Here is a 13,128-nt window from a genome sequence, read left to right as displayed (position 1 = left end):
GAGAGTACATGTATATGCATATGTACATCTGTGTGAGTGAATGGCCCTCATTGTGTGTTTTTCTTTGTATGAGCCTGTGTCTGTGCATGCATACATCCATGTACATGTATGTGTGTGTGTTGTTTATGACATTCCTTTTAAACTGTCACTATGGCAAGAGAGAGAGAGACATGCTATTTGTACCTGTCTCTGTGCATCGTTCTTGACACACACACACACGCGCACACGCACACACACACACACACACGCACGCACACACACACACACACACACGCACCGCACGCACACACACACACACACACACACACACACACACACACACACACACACACACACACACACACACACACACACACACGCCTCTCTTCAGTCTGCTGTTATCTGTGAGTTCTGCTGCTGTGGCATGTTGGGTAATCTGGCCGTTTGATTGGTTATCTCATTATATAACCTTGTGCGTCCTAGAAGTCAGCTCTCCAGGAACACAGGGGGAGGGGGGGGAGGAGGGGGGGGGGGGGTGATAAAAGTCTACAAGCTGTGAGAGGGGCCCTGGTTTATGAAAGCTCAGCATAACCAAGGACTGTGAAAAGGTCAGTGTAAGTCAATAAATATAGTGATTAGCAGGTCTTCTCTGTTATTGGGATTGTGGGCAGGCTTGGCAGCCTGTGACATCTCTTGTTAGGATTACAGCACAGGGGTCAGATCAGAACTCTTCACACACACACACACACACACACGCACGCATACACGCACGCGCACACACACACACTGTTACGACCCTGGCTCAAAGGCACGCAACAATATGTGCAAACCAACACCAAAACCCTGTGCTCTAACTCAAAATGCTACTATATCAAGGAACTATTAATGTAAATGTAAACTAATGTACTAATGTAAACCCAACGGACACGGACTGAAGAATGTGACAGCTCTCCCTCTAAGCACCGACCCTGCATGTGTGTTACTAGGGCTGGTTTTAAAGCTCCCAGCAGGTAACCAATCAGCACTAATTGGCTAATTGGCAGCCCTCACCTGCATGCCCCGTGACACAGGAGTAATCAGGCCTGCCTGCACAGTGACACAGGAGTGATCAGCTCCTGGTACATAACACCTCCCCCACCAAACTGGTTGCCCCAGAGGCAACCATCACACAACAACCCATAAACAAAAAAAAAAAAAAAAACAAAAAAAAAAAACTGTGACCCATTAGTTGTCAGGGCCACTACCACAACAGCGATAGCGGGTCGGCCCCTGTCGAACACGACCACCAACCGTGTTGTATGCTCCCTTTCAACAGGCCCCTCCACCGATCTGTCAAAAATAGACTGCAAACCAAAATCAACCCGAGAACTGCGCTCAACAGAACAGAACACAGCACAACAAAACCATAGATCACTGATACACCACCGCGCCCATATCCATCCCACCTGGCACTGGCAGTTCAGGATACTGCAAACCGTGAACATCCAGAGTAGGATGTACCGCCTCAGGAACAGCCCCAGCGTACCGGGAACATGGCAGTACGACAGTCACAAAAACGTCTGGAACACCATCTAAAATGGCGTCACCCAAAATAACATTGTCCTGATCAAAATCAAAATGGCTGCCACTCAACAGACCAGGTCGCGAAGGCGGCTCCTGCCTCCACAGGACACAGGTAACTAGGTTGACCATCACACCTAGTGCATGGCAGAGAATCAGTGTGGACATGTGGATCAATGTCAGAATCATCAACTGACATACTGGGACCATCCCTGCCCACAAGTGAAACATTAGGGACAATAGAGCTACTGTGGAAGGCTGGCAGCCTAAGTCAGGCTTAGTAGCCTCTCCAACTAGACCGGTGTCACATGAAACAACAGCACCTCTCATAGCATCCTTCCCACACTCATCCTCCAATTCGTTCGTGGCCTCAGCCACCGTACAGGCGTTCGTGGCCCTCAGCCACCGTACAGGCTGGGAAGACCTTGAGACACTGCGCTGCGATATCATCTCCCGTCACATGCTTCTCCGGCACGCATGTCAACTCTGGTTTCACCACCGGGCCTAACACAAAGCCACAATCAAGAGAATCATTATGCAGAGGTACATCCCACAGTGTGCTTCCCAAAATTCTCAACAGGTACACATTTTAATTCAACAAAGATGTGTCACTAAGTGTAATGTCCCAAGTCGAAGTATCAACAACATCACTTTGTCCTTTGACATTTCCCGTGCCACAGCACACACAGGGAACACTCCTGGATGTTTCTGTGCCAGCTCATTAGGGACCTCAGAAACCACAGGAATGGGAGTTACAACCGGAGTAGCCAACACTTTGTCACCAGCCAAATCATTCCCTAGAATGAGGAGACCCCTTTATGGGAATGTGAGAACATACCCCCACAACAACATTGCCTGATACTAAGGAGAATTGAGCGTGACCTCATGCAAAGGTGCATCCACAAATCCACCCCAAAGCCCGAACAACGACACCGGAATGCAAAGAAGAGTTTTCTGAAAACGGCAAAACCCCTCCAGAATGAGGGACTGAAAGCACCGGTATCTCTCTAAATTGTTATAGCCTGTTTGGACTCTAGTGCATTAGTCAGGGAAACAAACCCATCATCATAAACCTTGAGGAACCCTCGAGCTCTTTGTCCACACTTTTGATACTTCCCCCATCACCATCTAACGTTGGCATAGGCGTTCTGCATATGGTTTCTACCAGAGCCACGGTTCTGACATTTTTCTGCTCAAGCACCGGGCACCCAGCAACGATATGACCAGGTTCTTTACAGTAGAAACAGATAATCCCTTCTGGGAATGCACCGCAGAACCACCCCGCCTAGGAGGTGAAGTTAACTGACCAGCAGACACAGGTTTTGGGAAATGGCCCCCCTGAACAGGACGCCTATCCCCGGACTCAACACGGTAGTCCTCCAAAAACACAGACTTGTGTGTCAACACAAACTCATCAGCGAAGACAGCGGTGTCGCCTATCTTCGATACCTTACGCTCATTTAGATGTGTGGAAACGGTATCAGGAACACATCTTTTAAACTCCTCTAGGAGAATCAACTGCCTAAGCTGCTCTCTGACTCTGCCTTCTGAGAAGTGCACCACCTGTCAAACAGGTTCTCCTTCTCCCTTCCAAATTCAACATAAGACTGCCCCTCCGACCTGCGATAACCTCTAAAACGCTGACGATAGGCCTCGGGGACCAACTCATTAGCCCTCAATATGGAAGCTTTAACAAGCTCATAATCAGCGCTTTGTTCAAGGGACAGAGCAGTGTAGGCTTCTTGTGCCCTACCAACTAAAACACATTGCAGCAGCAGTGTCCAGGCGGTATCAGGCCACTTCAATGTGGTTGCCACCCGTCAAAAAGGGGAAAATATCTTTCCACGTCTTTCTCAAAAAATGGAGGTACCATCCTAATATTCCTGCCTACATCAAAACCGGAACGTGACTCTGGATGCAGAGCACCCGCCTGCAAGGCAGCATGCTTATATTCAAGCTCCTTCTGTGCACGCTCGTGCTCCAGCAACATTTGTTTCTCCTTAAACTCACGCTCCTCACGCTTAAACTCACGCTCCTCACGCTCACGCTCATGCTCACGCTCCTCTTTCCTCTCTCTCTCTCCTTAAGCTCACGCTCCTCTATACTCTCTCTCTCCTTAAGCTCACTCTCCTCTCTCCTCTCCTCACGCCTCGCTCCAGCTGCCTTTCTTAAACTCCAACTCCCTAATCCTCCACTCACCCTCTACACCAGGTAATAGAGGAGACGCGCCAGACGAAGGAGGCTCCTCCACCCTCTCCTCAAGCACCTGCTCCCTAATGAGTAACACCCTTTAAGCACTCAAGGCAGTCGGCTTCAAACGTTCTCACCTGCAGAAAGCTCTACCCTGTAGTGTACAGCAAGTTCTAGAAGTTGTTCTTTGGAAAACTTCTCCAACATGTCATGAGACGGGCGATCAACAAAGTCCTTGATGGAAGCCATCGTCACTGTACCAGCCACCACAAGCTACACACTTTACCTCACAATCACGAAGAACCACTAACGAACCACGAAGACCCCCTAACGAACCACTGAAGAACCACGAAGAACCACTGAAGAACCATGAAGAACCACTGAAGAACCACTGAAGAATGCTAAATGCCAATAATAACAACCAGAAGGGAACGCGGTGGAAGTGTGAGCTCTACGGAGCGCACCTTTCTAGGTTGCAAAAAAAATTAAAAATTTAAATAAAACACACCCACCCTAAATAGACGTGTCATACACGCAGGTGTTAGGTGCTACCAGGTATGCTCACCAACACTCAAACAAACAAAATAAATCCAACAAACAATTCCAACAGGTGCGCCTTCTAACCTGATATGACTACATATGCTTCTACGTCTAAACTGCAGTCAAACCGGCCCACCACATGTCTACCCTAAGAACACTAAATCAAGCCCTACCACACTACTGTGTTTTCTGGCCGCCCTAATCTACCTACCCTTAAACTAATGCCCTGTAGACCTAACCATCTTCAACCACACCTGCTACCAGTCAAAGATCATACTTGACCATCCACCCGTCCAGTACATGATACGGTACCAGACAAGCAGATGGTGCTAATCCCTTCCTGACTGCCCCAGGAGTACGTGGTGCACAGGACGCTAACCAACAACCAGAAAATAATGTCCCTATCTACATGTGGTGCCCACTAAACTATATATTTTAAAGCATAAGTAGTCACATCAAATTACAAACAAATACGGCATACTCACCTGTTTGATGAAATGGCTCAAGCCCCCACGTTACACCATATGTAACGAACACCACCCAAACCATAATACCATGACACCCCGTGTAACACAAAAAAAACCACCAAACAAAGTTCTAGGGGTAAAATATCCCGGACGAGCGCCCAACTGTTACGACCCTGGCTCAAAGGCACGCAACCTATGTGCAAACCAACACCAAAACCCCGTGCTCTAACTCAAAATGCTACTATATCAAGAACTATTAATGTAAATGTAAACTATGTACTAATGTAAACCCAACGGACACGGACTGGAAGAAGTGACAGCTCTCCCTCTAAGCACCGACCCTGCATGTGTTACTAGGGCTGGCTTTAAAGCTCCCAGCAGGTAAACAATCAGCACTAATTGGCTAATTGGCAGCCCTCACCTGCATGCCCCGTGACACAGGAGTAATCAGGCCTGCCTGCACTGTGACACAGGAGTGATCAGCTCCTGGTACATAACACACACACACACACACACACACACACACACACACACACACACACACACACACACACACACACACACACACACACACACACACACACACACACACACACACACACACACACACACACACACACACACAACACAAGGGGACATCAGGTAACACACCACAGCATGTATGTTGTCAGCTTGGCTCCAGCTGACTCTGCACTAGTGGAAGAAGAAAGTGCAAACTCTATGGGATCAATAACACTATTAGTCGCTTGATCGGGTCTCATCGACAGACATGCTTACATGCTGTTACAGCAGAGGAGGAGGTGCAGCGCTGGAGGAGACAGTGAGGAGACAGTGAGGAGGACATGAGGAGACAGGGAGTGTGAGGAGGAGGAGACAGTGAGGAGGAGGAGGAAGAGGAGGAGGTGGAGGAGGAGGTGGAGAAGGAGGAGGTGGAGACAGGGAGTGTGAGGAGCAGGAGGAGGAGGAGGTGGAGGAGGAGGAGGAGGAGGAGACAGGGAGTGTGAGGAGGAAGAGGAGGTGGTGGAGGAGGAGGAGGATGTGGAGGAAGAGGTGGAGGAGCAGGAGGAGGAGGAGGAAGAGGAGGAGGAGGAGCAGGAGGATGAGGAGGAGGAGACAGGGAGTGTGAGGAGGAGGAGGAGGTGGAGGAATAGGTGGAGGAGCAGGAAGAGGAAGAGGAGGAGGAGGAGGTGGAGGATGAGGAGGAGGAGGAGGAGACAGGGAGTGTGAGGAGGAAGAGGAGGAGGAGGAGGAGGAGGAGGAGACATGGAGTGTGAGGAGGAGGAAGAGGAGGAGGTGGAGGAGGAGAAGGAAGAGGAGGAGGAGGTGGAGGAGGAGGAGGAAGAGGAGGAGACAGGGAGTGTGAGGAGGAGGAGGAGGTGGAGGTGGAGGAGGAGGAGCAGGAGGAAGAAGAGGAGGAGGAGGAGAAGGAGGAAGTGGGGCTACAGAGTGACCGTTTGAAGTCGTCTTGAAAGAGAGTCGTATTGAAAGAGAGTCGTATTGAAAGAGTCGCATTGAAAGAGAGTCTTATTGAAAGAGTCATCGTGAAAGAGAGTCGTATTGAAAGAGAGTCGTATTGAAAGAGAGTCGTATTGAAAGAGAGTCGTATTGAAAGAGAGTCGTATTGAAAGAGAGTTGTATTGAAAGAGAGTCGTATTGAAAGAGAGTCGTATTGAAAGAGAGTCGTATTGAAAGAGAGTCGTATTGAAAGAGTCGCATTGAAAGAGAGTCTTATTGAAAGAGTCGCATTGAAAGAGAGTCGTATTGAAAGAGAGTCGTATTGAAAGAGAGTCGCATTGAAAGAGAGTCGCATTGAAAGAGAGTCGTATTTGAAAGAGAGTCGTATTGAAAGAGAGTCGTATTGAAAGAGAGTCGTATTGAAAGAGAGTCGCATTGAAAGAGAGTCGTATTGAAAGAGAGTCGTATTGAAAGAGAGTTGTATTGAAAGAGAGGAGGAGGAGCAGGAGGATGAGGAGGAGGAGACAGGGAGTGTGAGGAGGAGGAGGAGGTGGAGGAATAGGTGGAGGAGCAGGAAGAGGAAGAGGAGGAGGAGGAGGTGGAGGATGAGGAGGAGGAGGAGGAGACAGGGAGTGTGAGGAGGAAGAGGAGGAGGAGGAGGAGGAGGAGGAGACATGGAGTGTGAGGAGGAGGAAGAGGAGGAGGTGGAGGAGGAGAAGGAAGAGGAGGAGGAGGTGGAGGAGGAGGAGGAAGAGGAGGAGACAGGGAGTGTGAGGAGGAGGAGGAGGTGGAGGTGGAGGAGGAGGAGCAGGAGGAAGAAGAGGAGGAGGAGGAGAAGGAGGAAGTGGGGCTACAGAGTGACCGTTTGAAGTCGTCTTGAAAGAGAGTCGTATTGAAAGAGAGTCGTATTGAAAGAGTCGCATTGAAAGAGAGTCTTATTGAAAGAGTCATCGTGAAAGAGAGTCGTATTGAAAGAGAGTCGTATTGAAAGAGAGTCGTATTGAAAGAGAGTCGTATTGAAAGAGAGTCGTATTGAAAGAGAGTTGTATTGAAAGAGAGTCGTATTGAAAGAGAGTCGTATTGAAAGAGAGTCGTATTGAAAGAGAGTCGTATTGAAAGAGTCGCATTGAAAGAGAGTCTTATTGAAAGAGTCGCATTGAAAGAGAGTCGTATTGAAAGAGAGTCGTATTGAAAGAGAGTCGCATTGAAAGAGAGTCGCATTGAAAGAGAGTCGTATTTGAAAGAGAGTCGTATTGAAAGAGAGTCGTATTGAAAGAGAGTCGTATTGAAAGAGAGTCGCATTGAAAGAGAGTCGTATTGAAAGAGAGTCGTATTGAAAGAGAGTTGTATTGAAAGAGAGTCGTATTGAAAGAGAGTCGTATTGAAAGAGAGAGTCGTATTGAAAGAGAGTCGTATTGAAAGAGAGTTGTATTGAAAGAGTCGTATTGAAAGAGAGTCGTATTGAAAGAGAGTCGTATTGAAAGAGTCGTATTGAAAGAGTCGTATTGAAAGAGAGTCGTATTGAAAGAGAGTCGTATTGAAAGAGAGTCGTATTGAAAGAGAGTCGTATTGAAAGAGTCATATTGAAAGAGAGTCGTATTGAAAGAGAGAGTCGTATTGAAAGAGAGTCGTATTGAAAGAGTCGTATTGAAAGAGAGTCGTATTGAAAGAGAGTCGTATTGAAAGAGAGTCGCATTGAAAGAGAGTCGTATTGAAAGAGAGTCGTAATGAAAGAGAGTCGTATTGAAAGAGAGTCGTAATGAAAGAGAGTCGTATTGAAAGAGAGTCGCATTGAAAGAGAGTCGTATTGAAAGAGAGTCGTATTGAAAGAGAGTCGTATTGAAAGAGAGTCGTATTGAAACAGTCGTATTGAAAGAGAGTCGTATTGAAAGAGAGTCGTATTGAAAGAGAGTCGTATTGAAAGAGAGTCGTATTGAAAGAGTCGTATTGAAAGAGAGTCGTATTGAAAGAGTCGTATTGAAAGAGAGTCGCATTGAAAGAGTCGTATTGAAAGAGAGTCGTATTGAAAGAGAGTCGTATTGAAAGAGAGTCGTATTGAAAGAGAGAGTCGTATTGAAAGAGAGTCGTATTGAAAGAGTCGTATTGAAAGAGAGTCGTATTGAAAGAGAGTCGTATTGAAACAGTCGTATTGAAAGAGAGTCATATTGAAAGAGAGTCGTATTGAAAGAGAGTCGTATTGAAAGAGAGTCGTATTGAAAGAGTCGTATTGAAAGAGAGTCGTATTGAAAGAGTCGTATTGAAAGAGAGTCGCATTGAAAGAGTCGTATTGAAAGAGAGTCGTATTGAAAGAGAGTCGTATTGAAAGAGAGTCGTATTGAAAGAGAGAGTCGTATTGAAAGAGAGTCGTATTGAAAGAGTCGTATTGAAAGAGAGTCGTATTGAAAGAGAGTCGTATTGAAAGAGAGTCACATTGAAAGAGAGTCGTATTGAAAGAGAGTCGTAATGAAAGAGAGAGTCGTATTGAAAGAGAGTCGTATTGAAAGAGTCGTATTGAAAGAGAGTCGTATTGAAAGAGAGTCGTATTGAAACAGTCGTATTGAAAGAGAGTCGTATTGAAAGAGAGTCGTATTGAAAGAGTCGTATTGAAAGAGAGTCGTATTGAAAGAGTCGTATTGAAAGAGAGTCGCATTGAAAGAGTCGTATTGAAAGAGAGTCGTATTGAAAGAGAGTCGTATTGAAAGAGAGTTGTATTGAAAGAGAGAGTCGTATTGAAAGAGAGTCGTATTGAAAGAGTCGTATTGAAAGAGAGTCGTATTGAAAGAGAGTCGTATTGAAAGAGAGTCACATTGAAAGAGAGTCGTATTGAAAGAGAGTCGTAATGAAAGAGAGTCGTATTGAAAGAGAGTCGTAATGAAAGAGAGTCGTATTGAAAGAGAGTCGCATTGAAAGAGAGTCGTATTGAAAGAGTCGTATTGAAAGAGTCGTATTGAAACAGAGTCGTATTGAAAGAGAGTCGTATTGAAAGAGAGTCGTATTGAAACAGTCGTATTGAAAGAGAGTCGTATTGAAAGAGAGTCGTATTGAAACAGTCGTATTGAAAGAGTCGTATTGAAAGAGAGTCGTATTGAAAGAGTCGTATTGAAAGAGAGTCGCATTGAAAGAGTCGTATTGAAAGAGAGTCGCATTGAAAGAGTCGTATTGAAAGAGAGTCGTATTGAAAGAGAGAGTCGTATTGAAAGAGAGTCGTATTGAAAGAGTCATATTGAAAGAGAGTCGTATTGAAAGAGAGTCGTATTGAAAGAGAGTCACATTGAAAGAGAGTCGTATTGAAAGAGAGTCGTAATGAAAGAGAGTCGTATTGAAAGAGAGTCGTATTGAAAGAGAGTCGTATTGAAACAGTCGTATTGAAAGAGAGTCGTATTGAAAGAGAGTCGTATTGAAACAGTCGTATTGAAAGAGAGTCGTATTGAAAGAGAGTCGTATTGAAAGAGAGTCGTATTGAAAGAGAGTCGTATTGAAAGAGTCGTATTGAAAGAGAGTCGTATTGAAAGAGTCGTATTGAAAGAGAGTCGCATTGAAAGAGTCGTATTGAAAGAGAGTCGCATTGAAAGAGTCGTATTGAAAGAGAGTCGTATTGAAAGAGAGAGTCGTATTGAAAGAGAGTCGTATTGAAAGAGTCGTATTGAAAGAGAGTCGTATTGAAAGAGAGTCGTATTGAAAGAGAGTCACATTGAAAGAGAGTCGTATTGAAAGAGAGTCGTAATGAAAGAGAGTCGTATTGAAAGAGAGTCGTAATGAAAGAGAGTCGTATTGAAAGAGAGTCGCATTGAAAGAGAGTCGTATTGAAAGAGTCGTATTGAAAGAGAGTCGTATTGAAACAGAGTCGTATTGAAAGAGAGTCGTATTGAAAGAGAGTCGTATTGAAACAGTCGTATTGAAAGAGAGTCGTATTGAACGAGTCGTATTGAAAGAGAGTCGTATTGAAAGAGTCGTATTGAAAGAGAGTCGTATTGAAAGAGTCGTATTGAAAGAGAGTCGTATTGAAAGAGAGTCGTATTGAAAGAGAGTCGTATTGAAAGAGAGTCGTATTGAAAGAGAGTCGTATTGAAAGAGGACGACTTGGGCGCTTGTGTCTTAAAGGTGTGCATGTATTTCTTTCTGTGCCATATGCACACACACACACCAGGCACGTGCATACATAGGGGTGAAGGGGTGCCCGGGCACCTGCCTTTTTCATTTCTCATTAGAAAGTGCCCTTTTTATGCCACCCTCTTTTTTTTTTTTTTTTTTTTTTTTTTTACAGTTGCACATATATATATACTGCCCTGCCCTTCCAAATGAAAGATGTCACGATAGAATCTAAATATTAGGTAAAGAAAGAGAGAGAAATGCCACCCCTCTCGTAAATAATAGGTCCTTCCAGCCAACATGTAAACCGCGCAGGGCCAGCAGTGCACTGAACAGGAAATTGATATCCAGCTGTTGTTGAGCTCACAGTGCCCTCACACTCGAGTCGAGACCTCTTTTTTTACAGTTACTATTTCAACTAAAACAAAGCAAGAGTACACATCAGGTAAGGTATTTGCCCAACAAAATAAAATGTCGGGTTTGCAGTGCACTGTATATTTTCGTGAAACACGTCGCCAGCCCCTCCCTGTCTGCTGCTGCTGCTAGTGCAGGAAAATCACGCATCTCTCTCTCTCTCTCTCTCTCTCTCTCTCTCTCTCTCTCTCTCTCTCTCTCTCTCTCTCTCTCTCTCTCTCTCTCTCTCTCTCTCTCTCTCTCTCTCGCTCTCTCTCGCTCTCGCAGCTGTTGGTCTGGAGCGCATATTGTGTTATTAAAGGGACACTATGTAGTTTTGGTGACATCTATCGGTGAAACTGAATGTACCATGATATACTTGTATTAACCCCAAAAATCGGGCTTGCGCGCTGCGCGCGCTCGCATTACATTTACTAATTAATGCCCATTTATGATTTCGGGCACCTGCCTTTCTAAAGTCTTGTGCACGTCCCTGACACACACACACACACACACACACACACACACACACACACACACACAGACTGGCTCTGCAGGTGTTCCCTTGGCAGGTTCCCTGGGGACAGAACATTATCTAACGCTCATTGATTCTCTCAGACACCAAGCTCATGAGATAATAATGCTGAGGACTGTGCTAATAGACCGCAGCTGGAACAGCGTACAAACAGCAGACGTGTGCCCAGAGAGTTGGCCGAACATAATCAGCAGTTTGCTGTTGTTGTTGTTGTTGTTGTTGTTGTTGTTGTTGTTGTTGTTGTTGTTGTTGTTGTTGTTGTTAATGTGTGGTTTTGTGTGTGTGTGAGATAGAGAGAAAGTGAGATTGGGAGATTGTAACTCAATTACAATATACAGTACAATCTGCACCACACACCCAGGACGTGCAGTGGTCACCAGTCCAGTGGTCGCTGAGTGGACTACTTGGCTTCACCACTTGTTTATTTGTTTTGTTTTTGTTTATTTACACATATAAAAACAATTACATATAATACAATATAATCCACAAAGAGATGTGAAGGAGAATTGCCTAAAAACCCTCTAGGGGCTTGCATGTGGCATTCACCAAGAAGCAAAATTATACTGCGATTACATCAATATAAAATAAAACAAATCCCCCCTTCCACCCCCCTCCCCAAACACACACAAGGAACATTCATTCATAATACATACAAGCAGGTCTACAGATAGACACGGAAATAGGCACTTATGCCATACGGCTTCAAGTTTAGAGAAAATAAAGTAAAGAAACTACAAATAATGACAGGAAGAAATGAACAAAATACAACGAGCCCACAGTTTGTAAAGGGAGCCCATATGGAAAATATTGGTGAGCTAGGAGATGAGATTTCAGTGCTCTTTTGAACTTCAGAAAAGAAAATTCCAAAATATGTGGAGGCAAAGAGTTCCACAACTTTGACTTGAAGAACTGCAGGACTATCGATGCATCAGGAACTTCCACTTGTCGCAGGCCTGGTTATATATATATATATAATTATAGCCTCTGGAATCAGTTATTTTCAGGGTCAGACTATGAATCGGGGAATTGTGTTACCAAACCGATGTTAATCCCACTGTGTGTGTGTGTGTGTGTGTGTGTGCGTGTGTGTGTGTGCGTGCGTCCGTGTGTGTGTGTGTGTGTGTGTGTGTGTGTGTGTGTGTGTGTGTGTGTGTGTGTGTGTGTGTGTGTGTGTGTGTGTGCGTGCGTCCGTGTGTGTGTGTGTGTGTATGTGTGTGTGTGTGTGTGTGTGTGTGTGTGTGTGTGTGTGTGTGTGTGTGTGTGTGTGTGCGTGCGTGTGTGTGTGTGTGTGTGTGTGTGTGTGTGTGTGTGCGTGTGCTCCAGAGAATGGCCCCCGGCTCTCGGTGCTGTCGGAACAGTCCAAGGTGGTGTCCAGGCGGGGGGGCAACGCCACGCTGCCCTGTAGGATCCAGAGGGACCAGAGCCTGGCGCCCAACCGCAAGATGAGGATCAAGTGGACCAAGATGACCTCAGACTACCTGAAAGAGGTCAGCACTTAGCAGGGCTGACCCCGATTAGTCGAATAGTCGACTAATCGACCGAAAGGAGCCGTCGACTGCCAACCTCTTAGTCGAATGCAAAAAAGAAAAGAAAAAAAAGTATAATATAAAAAATTAAAAAAAATGTATCATTCTTTCCAAAAGAAAAGAGGCCTAGAAGCGTGGCTAACGCTAATGGCACGCATACCAGAGGCTAACTGCCTACGAAAACAGGCACAGAGGCACTGAAAGAGGATTTCACCTGTCTAATAAACACTGTAGACACATATCAAGATGTATCCATCAGTGGACCAATTGCATTCTTTCACAGATGACAAGAAGCCTTCCGTCGACTCCTTCAGACATTAACACATTAATTGCCATAATAACGAGTATACGAGTATACTCGTTATTGGCCGCCATGCGTTGAGTGCCATCGTTA

At 45.5% G+C, this 13,128-nt stretch overlaps 1 protein-coding gene across 1 annotated transcript in view; it reads left to right on the top strand.

Moving 5' to 3' along the window:
* Nucleotides 1-13,128, top strand: part of hapln1b (hyaluronan and proteoglycan link protein 1b) — a gene marked incomplete at its 5' end in the record, with an annotated part of 122,230 nt that overhangs the window by 93,184 nt on the left and 15,918 nt on the right. Inside the window, one exon of the mRNA XM_084325031.1 lies at nt 12,532-12,695. Coding sequence (XP_084181157.1) covers nt 12,532-12,695 — 164 coding nt within the window. The remainder of the gene's footprint in view (nt 1-12,531; nt 12,696-13,128) is intronic.

This window comes from Notolepis coatsorum (genome assembly GCF_963971535.1).
Source record: "Notolepis coatsorum genome assembly, chromosome: 11".
Classification (NCBI taxonomy): Eukaryota; Metazoa; Chordata; class Actinopteri; order Aulopiformes; family Paralepididae; genus Notolepis; species Notolepis coatsorum.
This window is presented reverse-complemented; position numbering and strand designations above follow the sequence as displayed.